General features: G+C 40.1%; 1 protein-coding gene across 4 annotated transcripts in view; it reads right to left on the reverse strand.

Annotated features, from left to right (window-relative positions):
• The window catches only part of dennd5a (DENN/MADD domain containing 5A), a 33845-nt gene extending 12571 nt beyond the window's left edge, over positions 1–21274 (reverse strand). For 2 of the 4 annotated variants that reach the window (XM_039794718.1, XM_039794720.1), the window contains exons 1-10: positions 21043–21274; positions 10952–11023; positions 10046–10155; positions 8976–9660; positions 4990–5177; positions 3887–4198; positions 2229–2444; positions 1892–2126; positions 337–487; positions 88–181 (exon numbers count right to left, since the gene is read on the reverse strand). In XM_039794718.1, coding sequence (XP_039650652.1) covers positions 88–181; positions 337–487; positions 1892–2126; positions 2229–2444; positions 3887–4198; positions 4990–5177; positions 8976–9660; positions 10046–10155; positions 10952–11023; positions 21043–21142 — 2163 coding nt within the window. In that variant the 5' untranslated portion in view covers positions 21143–21274. The remainder of the gene's footprint in view (positions 1–87; positions 182–336; positions 488–1891; positions 2127–2228; positions 2445–3886; positions 4199–4989; positions 5178–8975; positions 9661–10045; positions 10156–10951; positions 11024–21042) is intronic. The other 2 variants (XM_039794721.1, XM_039794719.1) reach the window with 1 other exon arrangement.
• Between the last annotated feature and the right edge of the window lie 285 nt (positions 21275–21559).

The following is a 21559-nucleotide window of genomic DNA, read 5'->3' on the forward strand; positions in this document are numbered from 1 at the left end:
TGCAAAACGAACAAAGACAACAGAGCTCAGGCAGTCAATCTGTATGAATATGAGCTGAGAGAAGAGATCACCGTGGCGACCCCTCACCTCTCTCTGGTCGTTGTCTAAGTAAAGGTGCTCCGCGTGCTGCTTCTGTCGATCCCTCCTCCTCCACTGGGCGGGAGCACTCCTCTTGGCCCACCTGTAACACAAAACAACACACCTTTCATCAACTTTATAGAGAAACATCGCAAAACAGTTGTCAAGCTTAGATTTAATATAGACGTCAAAGGTTAATTTATGATAAATACAAATTACAGTAAAATTTTTGATATGAGAGTATTGTGAAATACTCACTTGTTGCTGGTGGGCCCAGTGGAGAGCACATCAGACTGCAGTCGGGGGAAGAAGCCCTGCTCGTAGCGTCCCTGGCCGATCTTCATGTCCAGCAGGTGGGGGTGCAGGGCGGTGTGGTCGATCTTTACCATTCTCATCTCGATGGCTTTCTCTGCGGAGGAGATGGATTAGGGGTGTCGGCAGGGAGATTACAGGATGCATTCATTTTCTCATCTTGTTTATCTGCCCAAATCATTGTGCTTTCATTCTCAGGACTTGAGCTATTAGGTGTCCATGGTTTTGGGGCAAAATCTAAATATTAACAATTTACAATTCATGAGATCTGCATGTTGTCAGGCCAAATAACCTAAATATCCCATAGTCAGAAGCTAAGTCATTTTCCTTTTTTCATCTTCTCACCAATCCTCTGACTAAGATTCTCATATTTTCTGTAGCTAATTGTGTTAGGAATCTAGAATAACTATGATGAAGAATCACTCATTTCTCTTTAAGCAAATGACTGACAACAGATGAAAGAGAACAAGTTATAAGACATTTCCTCCCAAACACCCACAGAACCAAAAAGAAGTGGCAGAACAAAGGCTCAGAATAGATGTTTTCTTTTTCTTGAAAAAGAACAAGCTCAGAGTCATCCATGAATGCAGCTTTAGACGGTCATTTTCTGATGCCTGATTAACAACCCACCCACACATGGGTTATGTTAACAAAAGCACCCATGAGTTTAGAGAAATACAATAGACCTTAAATAGATAAACAGAAAATGTACATATGCACAATATGAAATTTGTAGCACCAACATTGTCTGAAGCTGAGATTAACAGGTACAAAGCTTTGATTCTCTTTATTACCCATTCACCTGCATGCTGCAATTTCGATCACCACCATAAAGATCAGTGATAGCGCTTTCAATTGTTGCAATAACATAATGTTTACCAAGCTTTGTAAAAACTGTTTGTAATGCATTAAGGATCTCCAAAGGAAGTCCATCCATCCCCTATGAGTGTACCTAACATAACACATTGCACACACATTCAGAAAGCTGCCACCCGGAGACAATTAAGGTAAAACGAGAGCAAATATTACGAAGGTGAATCTTGTCGGGGGTTTTTTCATTACATTTTGTAAGCAGGTTGTCTGCAAATAAGACAGTGATTCAGCCAGCCAGTAAACTACAGACAGCAAATCTCCAAGTCTGTCAGAAGTTTACACCTTCAAATTAAAAGAATTTCATATGACATTTAAGGTCTTCTTTAAGTTCTTCACAAAACAAGCAAATAATTTGGCTTTACACAGGGCCATAATTAAACATTACAGAAGTCCATTTTTACTGTCTCAAGTTAAAATTCTATGGTGAAGCTATTCATTTTCATTTTCTTAAACTTTTTTAGGTGTTTATCCTAAGATAAAGACGGTCCAGAGACCTGAGGCACATTAATACGTTTGAGTACAACATTTGGTGCTTTGAAAGCAATCCTGTTGTGTTAAAAACTTTTTTTTATCTTTCTGAAATCCACAAAGCCTTCAAGGATTTTCAGGCGTGATCTTTTCTCCTTACCTGCTTCTTCAATGGTTGTGCATTTCTGGTACATTGAGGTGCGCAGTGTGGGCGTGCGGACGTTTAGCATGCGAATCTTATCCACTCGGGAGTCAAACACCCTCAGCGTGTGCTCTTTCTCCTCATCATCATGACAGAGGATCTTACTATCGATGAAAGAGGCAAACATCTGCGTCTCCAAGAAACGTGACAGGAAGGGCAGGTAGGGCTCTGGCTGGTCAGACAGGAAGGAGGCCTGCACACGCAAATTAAAGGGCGGAAGATAATGTCATATACTGTGGAAAAATAATACCCTTCACTATACTATGCTACCAACGAACTGTCTGTAGCACTTTACCTTGTCAAAGTTCTGCATCTGGTCTCGATTGGTGAACCAGGACTCTTTGTCCTGGCTCGGCTGGATGACAAACACCTCGTAGTCTGCGAACATCTGGGTGAATCGGTTGGCGAAGACCTCACGCACATGGATGTTGAACTGGTGCATCTTTAGCTCCTCCTCATCACACTGAACCCGCATGTCCTTATTGCTGCTGGCATCCTCTCTCACCTCCAGCTGATGAGCGCGAGCATCCATTACAAAGATAGAAAACAGGAAAAAGCATGTGAGAAAGAAGTCAGATGAAGAAAAGAAACAGAAAAGTGTTTTCATGTTATCGTATCTGGCTGTTTTCACAGGCTGCTGATAAAGCAGCAGGGTTATGGGAAAGGAAGACATCTGTAACCCAAAGAAAACTGAAAACACATTTTTTTTTAGCATGTCAGTGGGTCAGCTGGACAGCTGCCAGCACTAGGGGGGGCTCCAATAACACAGAGCACTACCACTGGATGCACGCATAACTGTAAACAAAGTTGCAATGCAATGACATGGCCCAATGATATATTCAATCTCTGATTAGTTTCCATAAATCAAATTCAGCAGAGAGTTTAGATAAGAATACTTATAAGTGAGGTCGGACCTCGTAGCTGGGACACTATACACAGACGATGAGCTAATCCGTTCATGGAAAGCTAATGCTGGCCACTAGTGCATAAGCTGATTAGGCCGCCCATACAGAGACTTTCTCTAATTAGCAGCTAATTCCCCATCTATCAGTCTTCAGAGAGAGTATTTCACCATACTGTTGGTAAGACAGTCAAACCAAATGAGCCTGCTTGTCATCATTCTAGACAGTGTAACACAGATGCCAAGTACATCTGTTGATGTCAGTGTCTATTGACGGTTTCTGTCATCTCGGCTGTGAGAGAACACCCAGCAGCATTACAAAGGCAACTGGAGTTGATGTTTTGAACTGATGAAGTCTCTTGGATGGATAGCAAAACAAATTCAAGACTCTTTAAGTTTGCTTAATGTGGGTGTTTGCTACCTGTTCTATAAACATGATGCTCAATATACTGATGGGAGGACAGTTACTGAGGAATCTCTACAATATTATTAGATTATTTTGGAGAAAAATGTCGGTGTACATATTAACTCCATAATTACTCAAATATGACGAGGATCAACGTACCTTAAGGATTAAATCAACTTAACACATTTAAAACACATTCTTTGATGAAAAACAACTTCTGTTTTCTCCTTTTCTGTCTGTACTGACAAAACATGTATCAAGTCCACTGTGTGGACACAGAAGAGCTCCCCCTTTTGTACATCGTCCCTTACTGCTATAATGACGGTAATAACGTAATGATACAATATACCTTTAAGTTCATGTAGTAATATTGATTATCATTACATCCCTACATCATTTATAATCTATAGTTGCATATTTAAGACATTAATTCCAGTTGAAAATGTATTTGCATTGCAATGTAGCTGCTGAATATAAGGATTTAAAAATTATATTTGTAAGGCTGATTTTATATTGAATGCGTGAATTATTGAACTATAATTTTTAAAAGTTGTTTTTAAGATTGAGTTCCAGGTACAACCATGTCTAATTACAGTATATATTTGTGCAGCCCATTTTTAAGTCATGAGATGACATCATTTCTCACCTTTGCCAGGCTGACCCCTGTCCTCTTGACCAGAGCCTGCAGTCTGGCGATAGTTTCATTCTCCCTCAGCAGGTAGGAGTTGAGAGGCGAGGCCAGGTTGCCGTTGCGCTTGTCAGAGACCATGTCAACTGATCGGAAGCCCCGGTACTTGGCCTGGCTGTCGCTGGAGTGAATATTTCCCTCTGGAGATACGCCAAACGACATGAGCACCTCTGAGATCTCCTGAATGAACTCTAGTTTGTTTGGGAACTGGGGCAACTCCTCTGGCAGTTCGATGAAGTGGTTGTCAATGTCCACAAAACACAAGTTAGCCTGTAAGAAGACAAGGAATGAGATAATTATGCATGAAAAACAAATATATGAGCCTAATGCACAAAAATAGGCTTAACACTAACATTACCGATGCTTCTACTCCTTTAAGTCATACTGTGTAATGCTACCAAGTCTACACAGCCAACAAAGCCTATTTTTTTATATCCCTTTAGATTTCACAGTTCATGTCTGACAGCACATTACACTTTCTACGCACATCTGTCTTGTAAAAATGGGAAGCAAAAAGACTTGTTCCTTATGAGCAAACTGATGACAGATCTTAAAAATGCGGCCACAAGAGGGATGAAAAGAAGAAAAACTGTCCACCATGGCTTGTGTCAGCAGTACAACAAAGGCCTTACCTACGTAAAATGACTATTATAACACTAAATCTTGTTGGTTCTGACTGTAAATAAAAACAATGACAGAGATATAGCGTGCAGGTTTGTGAGCCCAAAGAAAAATAACAATAAGAAGGGATTTATTCACTAAAATCCAGAAAATCGTTTCTCATATTTTTGCAGCGACAGAAAGAAGTAACACCTAGTAAACTGCATTAAGTGCATAGAGACGACGGTTTGATTTGCAATCTGTGTTTTAGAAGTGGGAGAAAAAGACGTGGGTGGATCTAAAGTACTTTTCACACCGCTCATATAAAAATCCTACAACAGTTAATTCAGCAGGATTTACTACCATTTCAAAAGTCAGCTTTGCAAAACATAAAATATTCAAATAAACCAAACGAAGAGAGTTTAAACTCAGTATGGAAAGATGCTACGATGTGTTTGTACCTCCTGTGGCAGCTCTAGCTTGGTGCGGTCATCCTGTCCGTTGGAGTGGAGGCCCATGAGATATGGCACAGGAGCGTCCAGGAAGTGAAGGAGTGAGGCGGGCAGAATGGGAACGTACACATGCTGCCACTGGAAGGGGAACATTAAGGCTGTGATGCTCTCTGCCACCGTCATCAGCCTCTGGTAATCTGTTTCACGCATACATAAAAAAGAGAACAGTGGTGAAGGAAAGACTGTAACCATGTAAGAGATATGTGCCAGATGTATATAAAGTTCCAATTTCAGGGTTCTTTTCCTCACTTTATTACTTTAAAGCCTCAGTCATTGTAATGATTCTGAGTGAACACTTGTGCTCCAACTTTTTCTCCAGATTGGTGGTTTCCGCAATATAATCATCAACATGATAACATGCAAATGCCTGTTCAATGACGTGATAAGTGATAAATTCAACATTTACTGGAAGAGTAGAGGATTAAAACCCACAGGGCAGAAATCTGTTGCTGTACTGCTGATGATGGGCAGTCTTTATAACATCTTAAAATTACTCTAAACTATTAAAGTGCATTTTTGCACATTAAAATAAAGAAGAAGAAAAAACAGGTTGCACAACTCTTTCCCAATATTTTATTCCCCAAAAAGTTCTGGGCTACACTGTCTTTGCCTGATGAATGTTGTTTATTCCTCCAAAACACTTGGGCCTGTAAACAGCATATTACAGAAGAGTTGTGCAACATGACTGTTCGTTATATGTAAATGGATTGCATTGTTTATCCATCAGCTCTTCTGTTTCCTGATAGAAATCACCTGCTGCAATATCACTGATTGGCTGAACAACATGATGGAAAGTTTAAAGCCACCGAAGGCTGTGCAGCAGCAGTTTTCTGTCGTGTTTGATTCAGGATTCAGTATTAAGAACAGTGTGGACAAAGTGGACTAACATCACAAAAGGAAACACCCAACTACAGTGTTAACTCTGGTTGTCTTTGTTATTCTCTGTTCTGTAAATGTGGGAGTGGAGATCAATGACCAACCTTAAAGTAATTAGCTGCAATAAGACACACGAGCTGTGTCAAAATTTAGGGAGTGGATCTTCTAAAGTATGCATTTGTAGACCAAATATGTGGTAGAAAGCTGATATGGTCTTTCCTATAATAAAGACTCTTGCAAATGTGTCAAGACATTTTTGAAATTCTTGACAGGCTGAACTGTCTGTGACACAGCTACTGTCAGCTGGCCCTCTGACTTACGTTAAATTCCTTCGTCATCACTCCACTCAGCAACGCTCCTTCGAGTTCAGGGTTGGTACTGAATACATGCAAATATGTGTCCAGTCCTCCTCATCTGCATTCCGGCTCTATCCTGTTGACACCTACTGTACATTCAGCAGCAGCTCTGCCTCTCCTGTTATGGTGCCAAAATAAATGCCATTTCTTCATTTGGTCATGTGCTGCTGGTCCATGAGAAAATACTCTCACCCCAGCTTGGGCCTCCCACTCACCCCCCTTTCTCAGCAGAATTCCTCTCCCAGAATGGAGACAAGAATACTAACATCACCCGTCTGCTCTAAAACTAGGCTACCATAACAAGAAACCACTTTAACTCAGGTCACAAAGGGTCAAGTACTGCTTCTTATATATAAAGATGCATGGCATAACATGAACATTTTATAGCTCTTCACAATGAGACCTGGTAGCACTTTGGACTTGAAGTGATGCTTGAACTGTTTAGTTTACATACTGAGTGCAAAATGATGCCGAACAGCAGGTCAAAAATACACAGAAGTGCAGAAGTGAAACTGCTGCAGATTCTATTCTGTTCTTCTGATGTGCTCAAAATGTGTTCTGTGTTTGCTTAAACAGCCTCAGTTTGTAGCATGGTAATAGTCTAGATTGATCACAATTCTGATACCGGAAATTTCACCGGAATATCCCACGCCATGGGATGTTCCGCTGGATGTTTGAAAATGGCACGTTTTGAAGAAAATTTGGATAGTGCAACAAGGCAGGCCAGCTTGGTTCTTTTGGGGAATGATTGTAAAGATTTACAAAGAATATGTTTACGGCATTTACCATTTAACTGGGTGGTTTTGGGACAAATTGGCCAGGGATTTGCTATTGCTATATGCTATTTTAAATCAGAGTTACTAATTCCAGAGCTATTTTTAGCACATAACACACAGTTGCCTCTTTATTTGCAGAGCATCCCTCTCCTCCGTGCGTGTGTGTGTGTGTGTGTGTGTGTGTGTGTGTGTGTGTGTTTAAGTGCGGAGAGTCTTTTCAACCCCTCATTTCTTCTCAGTGGAAGATTGCCAGGGCTTAACTCTACACAACACTGTTCACACATTCTGCAGTGATCAGCCTCATGGGGGGAGAGAAAAAGGCATGATGTCACTTCCAACCAATAATAATCATCCTGCATCATTGCCATCCTCCCTGTCTCTGGGTTGCCTAGCAACACCACAGCTTTCCTCCCTTAATAGATTTCCCCCCTGGCCCCTGGCGTTTTTTAAACCATTTGCCTTCTCTTGCCATTGTAATGGATCCAATCACCATGCCTGACCCAGCATCCTCAATGCTTTCCTCGTTTAATTTTGGGACTGCCAAAGGTTGTTTTGTTTTTATCAAAAAGCTACTAATATAATCAAATACAATTAAGTAACTGATTAAGTAACTACCAGTCAGACTCTTGCTTAACGGATGAATCACAAAGGATCACCAAAAAAGGCCTGCATAGCCTAGCAGAATGTGCACACAAGACGAACATCACCCACAGACACACATTTACACGAGTCCTGGTAGAAGAAGCTGCCTGTGATGGGTGAGGGGGACCAACATTTACACAGGCTGGTACTCACACTGCATCACTTTAATGGAAACACTCAACAGGTTATGTAATCTCTTGGATAATAGTTCCACCATGCATATCAAACATCGGTCGTAGCTTAAGGCCATGACTTTTCTTCCTACAACATCCATCCTGACATTTGAAATCCTAAACATTTCTGAAGTTGGCCATAGAGCTGGATTATAGAGAGACAGTGCAGCAATGACACAAGGTGCAATATTTCCTTTTCAGTGCACTTGTTTTCTGTGTCTAGGATTGTGCGTGAAACAGACCATGAAAGTTATGTTGCACAAAGAGCTCAGCAGCCAAATAGTTTTGTTTTGGCCACTGAAGACTACATTGATAGCCTTGGAAAACCTCTTGACCCCATACTTTTCTGACGTCTGATTAGAAAGGGTTGTGTTAGACCAATTATTTCCGAAAAGGACAATCCCACATTCACACCCACTTCACGCAATGATTGGCCAGCTGTGTGGAGGGAAAAAAAGGAGCCAGGGCTTAAACCTTTCTGTCAAGTGCACTTTTAAAAAATATTCTTGACACAACAATTTTTTTCACTTTTCATGTGAACAACGGAGTGCAAAATGTGCACTTTTATCCCCATTTTTAAACAATATTGCATCTCCCTCCTCTTTATGAAGACTGGCTTTTCACCCTGCCTTCTATCTATAATGTAACAATATATTTTGCACAAATCTTAATTTAAGCCGTTCTTCCATCCATCCAAAATGTATAAACATGGAGGAAAGCCTTAAAGATACACTAGCATGTAACTGTCCCCAGACAATATCAAGTCTCATCTCACGACACTGATAGTCTCCCAGCTGCAGACACATCTCTTGAGACTGCCTCTACTAAACAGGAAAACATGACTTCTTACTTCTCAAAAAAACAGCTGTTACAGATAATGCATGAGGTATCATGCATGCACTATACATGAAAACATGTATAGTGTTAATAAATTGTGTCCATAATACACAAGATTTCAATGTAAGCCTGACTACTTCTCTATTTGTTTTGTATTTGTTTGTTCTAACGTGAACAAGATGCATTGGTACTTGAAATCAATGCACCCTAATGGGACAGGATGCTAAAGGCTACATGAAAACATTGACTGTCACAGCAGCAGGACCACGACTTACGCTGTGAGTAGAGCAGTATCTGCATCTCGAGCAGGGCACAGGTGAAAAGCTGAAGAACGTTCTCCATCCCCAGCAGATGAATCATTTCACCGATGGAAAAGTCAAAGAGTGGCAGCTCACATGTGCTCGGCCTCTGGCATACCACAGGCCCGTACACGCCTGAGAACTTGAGGGAACGCCCGGAGGGTGGTAGGGGCACCTCATAGAGGATGTTGTAGATGAAGCTCTCTAGCGGGAGGGGCGGGGGCTGGGGGGACGAGACAGCCTGGTGAAGCTGCTGCAGCACCTTCCTGCAGGCCTGAGGGAAGGCCATGGGTGTGATCAGGCAGATGCACTTTGACACGTACAGCGTGTCCCGACTGATGTCATACGAGTTGAAGCGCTGCAGACGGGAGATGGCCGGTGAGGCGTGCAGCACAGGACGAGGCTGGGAGTGTTGGTGCCGCTGGTCCTCAGGTCCGGGTGGGGAGGTCGGAGTGTGCAAGATGTCGTACTGCTCTGCATTGTGCATGTGGTAAAGAGTCTGCATGGCACTGCAGATCTGCTTACTGGTCACCTCCTCGAAGAAGGTGAGGGCAAAGCCGTAGGTCCGAGAGCCATCCTCTCTAGTGATGATAAAGGAGTGGAACTGAGGCTCAAGGGAATCAACCTGTGTCCTAAATGCCAGACCCTTTGGCATACAGAGCTGTGGGAGGACAGACAGAGAAGATATCAGAGGGTTGAGGAAAAGGTGAGGGGACATCAGACTACATCAGAATCTGTTTATTTACTATACACTTTCTTTCTGAGATTTAGGTGAGAAGATTGATACCACTCCAAACTATTCCTTCAATAATTCTTAGCCGACCAACAAAATTAGTTACTGATATTTTTCTTTATACGTATTGCATTACAGTGGAACACATTTTCATGCATTAAACATCATTATTTACGTGATTTTGCATTCATTTTCTGTATCAGGATACAAAGGAAAAAAATGTATATTAATTTTGTGATACTGATTTCAATCCTATCTCCCAGCCATGCTTTTATTCTTAAAGGATATGAGGAAAACTGTATAGAGATCATACCATGCCAACTGCATCTTGGTCAAATGGATTCCACTCGACATTGTCTGGATAATGCGCTAGGACTTTGGATTTGAAGGTTCTCCGCAATGGACTCTGCTCAAAATTCTCACCTGAAAGTGAAAACAACAGAGAGAGCGAAAAAACAAACAAAAAGGAGACAAACAGTTAGCACACGTTTCCAGATGTCGATGGAGGAGCAGAAGAACAATCTGATCAGAAGCAGGTTTAAAGTGCCAGGCGCAAATCCAGAGGTAAGAGCAAGTCAGCATGTCTGTCTTGAGAGGAAGATTGTATTGCATCATATAAAGCTGTCATCTGCATCCTGCTCAAGAAAGCCAACAAAATAAAATATTCAAACAGGAAGCATCTAATACTCCAAAATAGATATTTTACTTTATGAATCTTTATGCTTCCTGGCAGCTTTAATGGCAATACGAAGGAACACACAAAATAATGAATCATAGAAAGCACAAATTGAGTTGATTTGAACCCAGACTAAAGCAGAAGTGATGCACACACCAAGGCAGTACTGAAAAGTCATTCAGAGTTTGGGGGGGGGGGGTTAAACACTGACCAAGCAATGCCAGTGCATGCAGCACCGTATTTGTGTGTGTGTGAGAGAAACAGAAGCAGTGATTGTCAAACATCAGCTCATTGTTCAGCTGCAGCTGAAGGATGGGACGAAGGAGGGGAGACGAGAAACCAGGAGGAGAGAAATCAGAGTGGTGTGCAAAACAGAAAGGGCAGGTCCCAGCACCTGTGCAGAAAATAACTGAACATTTGAAGTAACAAAAAAGTGCTGCAGAGTAAAAAAAAACAAGGTGTGCCAGGTTAAAGGTTGAAGGGATAAAGCTGAGCTCAAGTTAAGAGTGGGAGGAGTGTGTGTGGTGTGACTGTGAGGGTTACCTTCATCTGCCCCCGCCAAATTTCCTCTGGCCCCATCTCTGAATTTAGTAGCTTCTATATACTGGCATAAAGCTACACAACACATAAAACAAAAATATAATTAAAAGCCTGGTTCTGGGTGGGTAGCGCATCACTTCTCAGTTTGTGCAAACACATCCTGACAGCTGTGTTCACAAAGCTCTGCTCTGACAACAAGCTGCACACAGACACAGGACATTACCGTCTCTGTCAGGTGGGTATGCTAATTCAAGCCAGATGGTGGGGTTATGATACACGTATACAACCTTTCTGCGTGTCGTAGTTTCCTCTTCTAGAGATCATGCAAATCCATACTGCTCTGATATGGATTATATTCTCAACACAGAGAGGTTACAGCCATGCTAGTAGCTCTGTAAGGCTGCACAGTGGTGCTTGGACATGCTAATGTTAGAATGCTAACATGCGCACAATGACAATGCTATCATGCTAATGTTAAACAGATATGTTTAGCATGTTCACCATCTTAGTTTAGCATGTTAATATTTACTAATTAGCAGTAAACACAAAGTACAGCTAAGGCTTATGGGAAAGTCATGAGTTTTGAAGCAACCATTTGTGACCTGTTTTTTTATAAGGGTTATTTCTTCAGAAGCAATTAAATCTGAGTGCCACAGAGAGTGTAAGGAAGTTGGAATTTATTGAGAAACCAACACATTATTGGTTTTGGTCTTTTTAATGGGATTTCTTTACAATAAAGAAAATATAGAGTAATATACAGTTAGCCTCATACTTACTGATTTATAAGGTGGTATGTAGCGCACAAGTACTTTACAAAGAAATCACGTGACATTTCGAAACATTTTCAACAGTCTGCCCTTTTAATCACATGTGGAATAAACATCTCAAGGTGGGCAAATTAGCACATCCCATCACTAGGAAGTCATGAGGTTTACTGAGTGAATGGCTGCTCTTGTATTGCAAGAGTGTTTATGTATTTGCATAAAAAAAGAAAACCTTTATGCAACCAGGCAATGCTTTTGCCATTTCCTCTTCATGTATCACATTTGCTGAGCACCAATGAAACAGTCCTGCATTATTACATTCGTACAGCATGTCCCCAGGCAAGCCACAAGCAGCATGTGAGCTGTGTGTCACACAACATCCACTCTTTTCTAGTTAGGAAAGCTAGCTAGTGAGGGAAAATAATTTAGTTTGCACTAATAATATTAATGGTGACACACACACACACACACAGAAATTATGAATCTCTCAACTGTCTTCCCTGATGATTACTGCATTTGTTTGAACAAGACAAGACATGTTTAATCTCGGAAATCATTCACTGAGAATCCTTGGTGAAGTAAGAGTTTTAAGGATTAAGTGGTTAAATCTATTGGTTACTTTCATATTATCTTACTGTAACTGCCCAAAGGGAAGAAACTAGGCCATATGTCAGACTGAGATTATTAGAATTTGTAGGGATGGGAAAAGATTATCCAGTTCCTTATTATTTCTTTGACATTTTTATAACACTATGATCGCTCCAGAATTAATGTGTAATCACCATATTTAAGGCACATTGTTATTTTCAGATTTTGTCAAAAAATAAATAAAAAAAAGGCTACGCCTCAGTTATTATTCTTTTAAAGTAATCAGATTACCATGTGTCATGGCTAATTGTAATGTTAAATTTGCATGAATCACACCCACAGTCTGCATACAGCAGGCCTCGGCACTACCACAGGAAAGTTTGTCAATTGTGAAAATATGTAAATATAAGGTAATTATAACAGCGCAGGCCAGCAGCACACTTCAGGAAACAAGTACAAAACATTCCTGTCAAATATGCAAAATAAGGAAACCATAACACAGTGTTTTATAAAGCCTAAATCCATATGTACTACTAAATGTACTAAATGATAAGAATAACTTAACACAAGGTTTCCTTTAGTGTCACTCAAGAGGACTGTTGATGACTATTAGCGACAATTAGCACTTTACATACAGAAGGGTATAAAGAGAATCATTTTAACCACCTAAATTTCAAAAGGAAAATTAAAAGAGAAAATGTAATGTAATGTGTAATGTGCACAATATATAGTTTTTTAATCTTCATCGCAATATCTACTAGCGCAATAAACATATCGCGAAAGGCTGCGACACATCGCGAAAGACACTTAAACATTTTTTGTGTTAGTTGACAGAAAATATCAGTAGAAAACTGCACTTTAAAATTGTAACTGTCATTCTTATTACTATATATTGTTAGTGCTGACTTTTATATTCAATTCAATGTTGAAAATGATTTCCCTCATTTGTTTTGATCAAGCCCCTTGTTGTATGTTAGCAGAATACTGAAAGCAGCAGAAAAGCAGAACTGAGGGCACCCAGATAGTTCAGTTGGTAGAGCCGGCACCCATATATAGAGGTTAACTTCTCAACGCAGCAGGCCCGGGTTCGACTCTAACCTGCGGCCCTTTGCTGCATGTCATTCTCCCCCCTTTCATGTCTTCAGCTGTCCTGTCAAAATAAAGGCTGAAAATGCCAAAAGAAATGCAGAACTGAATACACTTTAATATCTGTTTATTTATCGTTATCACGATATTCAACAATGTTATCGCATATCACATATTTTCCTCATATCGTGCAGCTCTAGTGCATAGCCAGGCTGTTGTCAAACACAGATGTTCCTTCTTCCAACCGACATCTTCACCTGGTAGGTGCTAATCAGTGCTAATTACAAGCTAAAGGCCTCACCTAGGGAAGACACTTGTCGGAATTAGCACCAACAAGCTCTCCAGAGTAAACATGTTTCTTGATTTGTCATATTTTCCATGCAAATGGACTGCGATGCCATAAATGTGTGGACCGGTAGCAGTGGGAGTAGAGCGTCACTGAGTTCTGGGCTCCTCAACGTTTTTCCTCATCTTGTGAGGCAGGGACCACCCACAGCTCTGCACCCCTCCTGTACTCATACACCCTCACACCTACTGTAGCATGGCCCACTAGGCCCAGCACCTCTCCTCTCTTGAAATATCCTCAAGCACAACTCGACTGCTAACGCTTAAAAATAGCTCAGCAGCAAAAACATCAACACTTATTCACCCAGAGGACCCGGTGCCGACAGGACATGATAGCGCACTCTCAGCTTAAACTCACAGCCTTCACAGCTTGTATTCCCAACAGAGACAATAGACCTCTTTTCACAGCAGACATTTTGTATTAATAACTGGTGAAACTGATTTAGTTAACAATGGCTCAGTTCCATTAAGTGCACAATACCAGAAACCTGGAACTAGCCCACATAAATGGATTGTGGACGTTTTTAAATGTCATCAATTGCACTGGTGCTTTTCCCAGTGTTTCCAACACAGCTAATTTGTGGTGGTGCGCCACAGAATCAACACCGGCCACCACATATTGCGTTTCATTATTCTTTTTTTTTTTTTACACTATTTAAAACACGCAGCGTATTCGTTCAGCTGCATTTCCTTTCCCTGCTCTCCCTCCGTCTGTTACTCATGCATCTCTCTCTCTCATACTCTCTCATACACACACACACACACACACACACAGCCCCTCCCCTCCGTGCACACCGTGTCTGTCTCCATGACAACAAGAGAAGACGGCTGGCAAAATTCACAAGTTCACGAAAGGTTGGTATTTATCTCGTGAACACCTTTACACAATCGTACATTAAAAAGGGCTATAAAAAATATTTTATATTCTGAATACAATGTTAATTAATGTAATGTAATTAATGTTAATGTTTAGAAAGTTAACTAGTCGCAAGTTTGCGGTAAAATGCAGTTGGGTTGTTAAGGTCAAACACTATATGTAGCAGCTGTGAATCAAATAAACTTATTATAAATAATGTTATGTCATTTTTTTTACTGTGATGAGTACTGAAAAGTATTTTCCGCGACTGAAAAAGGCACGCGTTGAGGATGAGGACCAGCCTGAACCGGAGGTATCAGTCTGAAACAGAGCTGAATAGTCCGACCAGTTTAATTAGTTATGTTATTAATTTGTTTACAATATTTTCAGGCTTCAACCAGTGCTGCTCAAGCAGAAAGACAGGGTCAGGGAGAGAGAGAGAGAGAGAGAGATTCATTAGGCATTGAAGAAAGAGTAGGAGAGGACAGCATCCAACAGCGTGTCCTCCTCAGTTTTTGATACTTGATTGTTTACGAAAAAAAGTATTTTACTGGATTAACTGGGTTTATTTTGTTACCTTTAAGCACAATATCACCTGTACCAACTACTGTAGCAGGAATATCTGTGCAGTGTGGCAAAATATCCATTATTATAGCACCTGTGCTTTCCCTATTTTGACATGTCACAATGTCTGCTGTTAAAAAGATGTTGTGCGACTTAGACCAGCCAAACCAAACACAAGAATTTCTACATATAAGTTATAAACATTTTCTGATGCTGTTTAAAGTTTCTTACCATCCATAATGTAACATGACAATTTAAGGTCAGTTATAGAAAAGTATACAGATTGGGCCTTTAAATCATAAACTTGAAATACGAAAGTAAGCCAATGAGAATTACAAACACCAACAGCCAAACCAGTATCTACATCATATCTACAGCAAACAGGAAGACGTTTTGATGTAACTTGACAGCCTGAAAGTTCAGCTTGCAAAACATCTGTTAGCAGCCACAGGATTGGACTGCAGAGAAACTTGACCCACTGAAAATACGCATTCTTTTAGACAAGAATGTGCAGGTTTAATTACTCTGCCATGAAAGGAACGAAAGATCTGGCGACGGACAACCATCACAAATTCCCCATTTTTCTTTTAATGATATCCTAAATTAACACAAAAACATAGGACTTTCCCCAATAATTGAACAATCCTATAGGTTTATATTATGACTGCTAGGTTTTTTTAAATAATGTCAACCTTGTTTCTAAGAACTTATGTTTTGTCCATCATTTTAGCATAGCAGACAGGTCTAAACACAACAACATTGAGCCTCGGCCACCATTGCCACTGAGAAGAAGCCAGTCACCCAGAGTCTAAAGGTAAATTGATTGATTGACAGTTTTCTCAAAACTTTAATCTTTAGCTTCGATCATTGTCGCTGCCATTAGATACAGCCCTATGAGCTAGCATTTTCTATATGAGCTTATTTATGGTCAGCTTCTGAGTTTGTTATCATTTTGTATGTAAAGATCAATAAACACTGCACCCTCAAAGCCCTGTAATGAATCTTCATACTGCACTCAAAATGTCCCTGATACATTCAAGAAGATTTTTAAAACACTGGGAGACCCTTAACAGGCAAATAAATAAACAACTAAGTACAAATATGAAAGCCCACATTATGCATTTAAAGCCAGCTTTCATGTTGAGCCATTCATCCTCATTTGTTTGCTGAGTAGGATTGGGGAGAGAGGCTGCCTGGGAAATTCAAAAGGATATTTAGCATTTGAATAAGTGGAGCCTGTGTGCGAGTGTACTTATGTCCCTCAGCTGCCTGTGTTTCCAGTGTCGCCTGTGAAGCTGCAGGATCATACATATGCTAATCAGGTCCTCACTGTGCTGCCATTCACTGTGCTTAAAGAAAGTTTTGGTCGTTTCTTTGTGTTTCACTGTACATGAATTAAGATTGCATCATATTAAAAATGAGAAACATACCGTGGTTCTGTTATATCACTAGACAAAAACCACCAGTTTCATTCATGGCACCAAGGTTCTATCGACAGTTTTGTCAGCAAAGTTTGTTACTTTAATTAATTCAAAAGGTTTAAATCATTAAGGCGTAAAATTATATTACAGTCGTCTGTTCAGTAATTACAACATCTGTTGTTTAAGATGAGGCTGAACTGCCTCTTCAGTTTCATGACATTTGACAGCTGAAGCAAGCAATTATTTTCGTTATCGATTAATATGTTGTTGTTGTTTTTAATGGAAGAATTGTTTGCTCTATAAAACTACTGCCACAATTTCCTAAAGCCCAAGGTCTCATCTTCAAATGTCTCGTTTTGACCAAAGATTTTCAGTTTTCTATCATATATGACAAAGAAAATACTCTTGGTATCATCTCTAAAATGACCACTTTAATCGCTAACTTAACTTTTCACATATTTATAGTGGTGTTTCCTGCAGCGTTTCCCAGCATTTGCATTTCCTACTAATATACCAAACATTACAGTACAGTATTTAGATTTTATTGTGAAAAATGGTATGGTTTCTGTAAAGACTAAACAGAAGAAGTACTCCATCAGAGGTAAAGAGAGACCTGAATGCTTCCAACAACAGGCAGAAATGTGTTACTCAAAATGCAAAAGAACTTCTAGGTATACCTAAAGGGGATGTTTAGCTGACATAATCATATGTAACCTGTACCCATGGACTTTCCGCACAATTTCCTCTCTTCAACTAAACCTGAGAGTCGATAAGGGCAAGCCCCTAACCTCTTTCTACAGTAAACAGCAGCAACATGCAGTAAGTAGAACAGCTTCAACGATGTTTAACCACAGAGCTTCAACTTGTACTTCTGTGCAAGCTTTCAACCGGTTACGTTTTTGTCTTGTCAGAGAGACCTCGGAGAACCCCTTATCACACACTCAGTGGCAAATTACGATAACAGAAAAAATATAACATAATGCAGCTACTGTAATTTAGATCTTTTTAAAGGTGAGAGGGTAAAGACAATCAATGGGTCATTACTCTATATATAAAACTTAAATAATAAAATAAAATTTATATTTATGTCTTGTGTCAAAAACGAACAAGGTGTTCACGCCTGACATGGCCTTAGTGTGGTCAAGGAGATCTACCTGTGCTCTCTGCTCACTTTTGTGCTCAATTTTAAAACAGAACAATGCATGTTCTTTAACTTCGATGCATTTATTAAATTTGAAGTACATTTGAACTAAACTTGGAACAGGAACTTGAATTAAAGGAAGTAAAAAATAAGAAGTAAAGGGGTTGAGTCTTTGAAAACTAAAAGGATTTTTGGTTAAGTGATTACTTTAAGGAGGAAAGTACTTTCTGATGAGTCACAATGATACAGATAAAACAGACTCTTCTGTTGTTAATCACTGTGTTGTGAACAGCAGTAAAAAATAAAAAATGGCTGAACTATGGATTGTTGTCTGAAGACTGCTAGAAGAGTACAGGAGCAGTGACCCGGTCAACAAGAGCTTATACACCATAACACTCACAACAGGCTTAGGGCAAGATCATGTTAGCAGATTCGCATTTGGATAGAGTATTTTGTGATTCCTCTTAATGTGAAATACACAACATTTGAATGTAAATGAAGTGATAAGTACATAATTTGAGTTGAAACCATATTATGCCTTTGTTGACCTGTTTGTTCCCTGGCTTCAACATTTAGGGATTCCCCGAAGATATTAGTTAGCAGGGGTGTTGTTGCTGCTGCGGGAAACCCTGACCTTATTTAGTGGGGGAAATGTTGGAGCTGCCAGATATTATACTCCAAAATGACACAAATCTCCATTGTCAAAAGTAGGGCTGGGCAACATATTGATATTATATCGACATCGATTATGAGACTAGATATCGTCTTAAATTTTGGATATCGTGATAGGACACGTGTTGTCTTTTCCTGGTTTTAAAGGCTGCATTACAGTAAAGCGTTCAAATTTTTATGAATTTAACATACTTACTAGCTGTTTTATTGTTTGGCTTTACCCACTTAGTCATTGTATCCACATTACTGAAGATTATTTATCAAAACTCTCTTTGTGTTAATATTTTGTGAAAGCACCAATAGTCAACCCTGCAATATCGCCACAATATCGACAGTGATGTATTTGGTCAAAAATATTGTGATATGGGCCCCTGGTTAGCTCACCTGGTAGAACGGGCGCCCATATATAGAGGTTTACTCCTTGATGCAGCGGCCACAGGTTCGACTCCAACCTGCGCCCCTTTGCTGCAGGTCATTCCCCTTCTCTCTCCCCTTTGTAGTCTAAGCTGTCCTATCCAAATAAAGGCTTACAAATGCCCAAAAAAATCATCTTTAAAAAGAATTATCGTGATATTTCAATTTCTCCATATCACCCGGCTTTAGTCAAAAGTGTCAACACTATTATTTAGCAAACACATCTCCCACCTCCCCTGACATCTTGGGTCTGTCACGACTCCCAGAGGAGACAGAGATCAAGAGTATTAATTATTACATTGTTTTTTCCTTGGTGGAAGCACCTAGGGCAAACTAAATTGGCCACACAACCCCAAAAACGCACTCATCTATCAGTTACAGGAAGAGACATGAAAATCAAATACATTTCATTCACAAAAGTCTTCAAATACACTGAGGCATGAACATTTAAGATAAAACATTATGCAACAAAAAAGGAAATAACAGTCTTTTGAGAGAATTAGTTTACAATTTTTGGGCCAAGACAAAGTGCATGTGCATGTCTTGACCTGCTCTTTTGAGATGAGATGTGCAGTTATAGTAACATACCGTGTCACGTGCCTTCTGTCAGTTGTCATGGCTATACAAACCAGCTTCACAGAGTGACTTTGTTCGGAATTAGCTTGTCATTTAACAACTGCAGCTTGGCAGGTTGCGTCTTGGATTCAGTGTCTTTATTATTTCTTACAAGATGGTAAATCCATGCGTTGTCTCTGTCTTCCAATAAGTTGGGATCACTTAGCAACGATAACGTTTGGAAGAACTAAGTGTTCCCAACTGTGTAGGCTTACTGTCAGGTCTTAGGTAACTCACAAGTTAATTGAGTCATCACTATCACTAAAAAGAAAAAAATATTTAAATGATTTGTAATATCTGAATGGTAAAAGGAGTTATGGATATAGATATAATCCTATAGTCATTTTATGTCTACATATTAATAAATATGATGTAGTAAATCTTCTGGAAAGTTGATGACAAATGGTTCATGGATACCATGTAAATGTTTGTTTTTGTGTAATTCGGTGAAATAAATACCTTACAAATAAAGAAAGGGTATCATATTGATGCAAAATACATACTTAATCAAATATTGCCCACAATGGTCTGCTAAAACCAGGAATAGTAAAAGGGATAACTACCACAGTATAACAATATCTGACAATAGACAAATTTAAGTTGTCGCATGGTAATGCATTGTCATATTGCCCACTCCTACTGGCTGATGCTAAAAAATGTGTTCTCATTTATGACCAAATGTGCATTTGAAAAGTCAGCTGACCAGGAATATGGTAGAGAGAAAAACAGCACTGTTGCCATGCTGTAATTTCCCACAGTTCATGCCCAGGGACCCTCAGGCCACAGTTTAACACGCAAATCCTCTCTCTTTCAATCAGAACACATGCTCAGACAGGTCAAATAATGACAGAAAGGGTCACAGTCCCCGAATCAAACAAGATCCAGGTGTGTCACAGCCTATTGTACTCTTATTAATGTTTAAGTCATTTCTATAAATGTTTGTGAAGGGAAGGGTGTGCCTCTAAGGAGGTTATTTGAGGAGGATGGTTGCATGCACAATGTGGATCTCTCTAGTGGATGCTGAGGATGTCAGGGGTCGATGGGGGGGGGGGGCATGGCACATTATGCCTTTAGGGCATCTGTTAATCCGCTCATGTGTTTTGCTACCTTGATACCTGATCTCATCTAAATAACCCGCTGACAGCTATAGGAGCCACTGTGACGACATCCTCGGGTGTAATAACATTATATCGACATCAGTATTATACCATCAACCAACACCAATGTCTGAATAAAGTTTCTCAAAATAAATATGTATTACTGTGCAGAACCAACATCAAACCATTATGAGATATAGAGTATAAAATCCGGAGGGAATTGATCGACAACCTTTGAATTAAAATTCATGTCAGTGCGTTAAAGAGACACAACAAGCCAGTAATCCTCTCGCTTCTCATCGAGCAGTGACAAACAGGCTGAAAGAAGATGAGCTAGGCCTGACGTTATGTCCGCTGTGTATTAATGTTAACAACCTATATTTCATGTTACACGAATAAATGAACCACAGACACGTTAAGATAAAGTAAAGGCTAAATAATAACGCTGACACGATATTATAACAGCCCCCCTTCCTTCCTTCTTTGCTACAGCATCAGCCCGACATTTATCCCGATGGCTAATGTGCTTACCGGACAGTTCGTCGGGTTCCAGCCCGCTTTCGGTGTCGAGTCCGCAGATCACAAAATAATCTGCGAACCGGCAGGAACCGGAGCTGAAGCCGGTGGTCATTTTGAGACTGGTCCGCTGGTACCCTTATCCTCCCAACAGGGAGCATATTAAAGGAACTCGGAAAAGTGATTTCTCTCTGCCATCACGGATGCTACGTTACTGCGAAGCTCGAAAATCAGTACCGATACTAAACTGACCTGTTCTGCTAACAGCAACAGTTATCACACATCCGGACGCGATCCTTCACAATAAAACGTCGTTCCCACACAGTTTTAAATTTACACCAAACAACAGAAAAGCTGCAGCTGCTGTTGGCCTATATTGTTATGAAATATGTGTTTTATCACAAAATTGGAGAGAAAAAATACACTTACAATTACAAATGAATACATAAAAGAGTAAGTAATAAGTGTGTGTGTGTGTGTGTGTGTGTGTGTGTGTGTGTGTGTGTGCGTGCGTGCGTGCGGGTGTGTGTGT

The sequence above is a fragment of the Perca fluviatilis genome, chromosome 3 (genome assembly GCF_010015445.1).
Source record: "Perca fluviatilis chromosome 3, GENO_Pfluv_1.0, whole genome shotgun sequence".
Classification (NCBI taxonomy): Eukaryota; Metazoa; Chordata; class Actinopteri; order Perciformes; family Percidae; genus Perca; species Perca fluviatilis.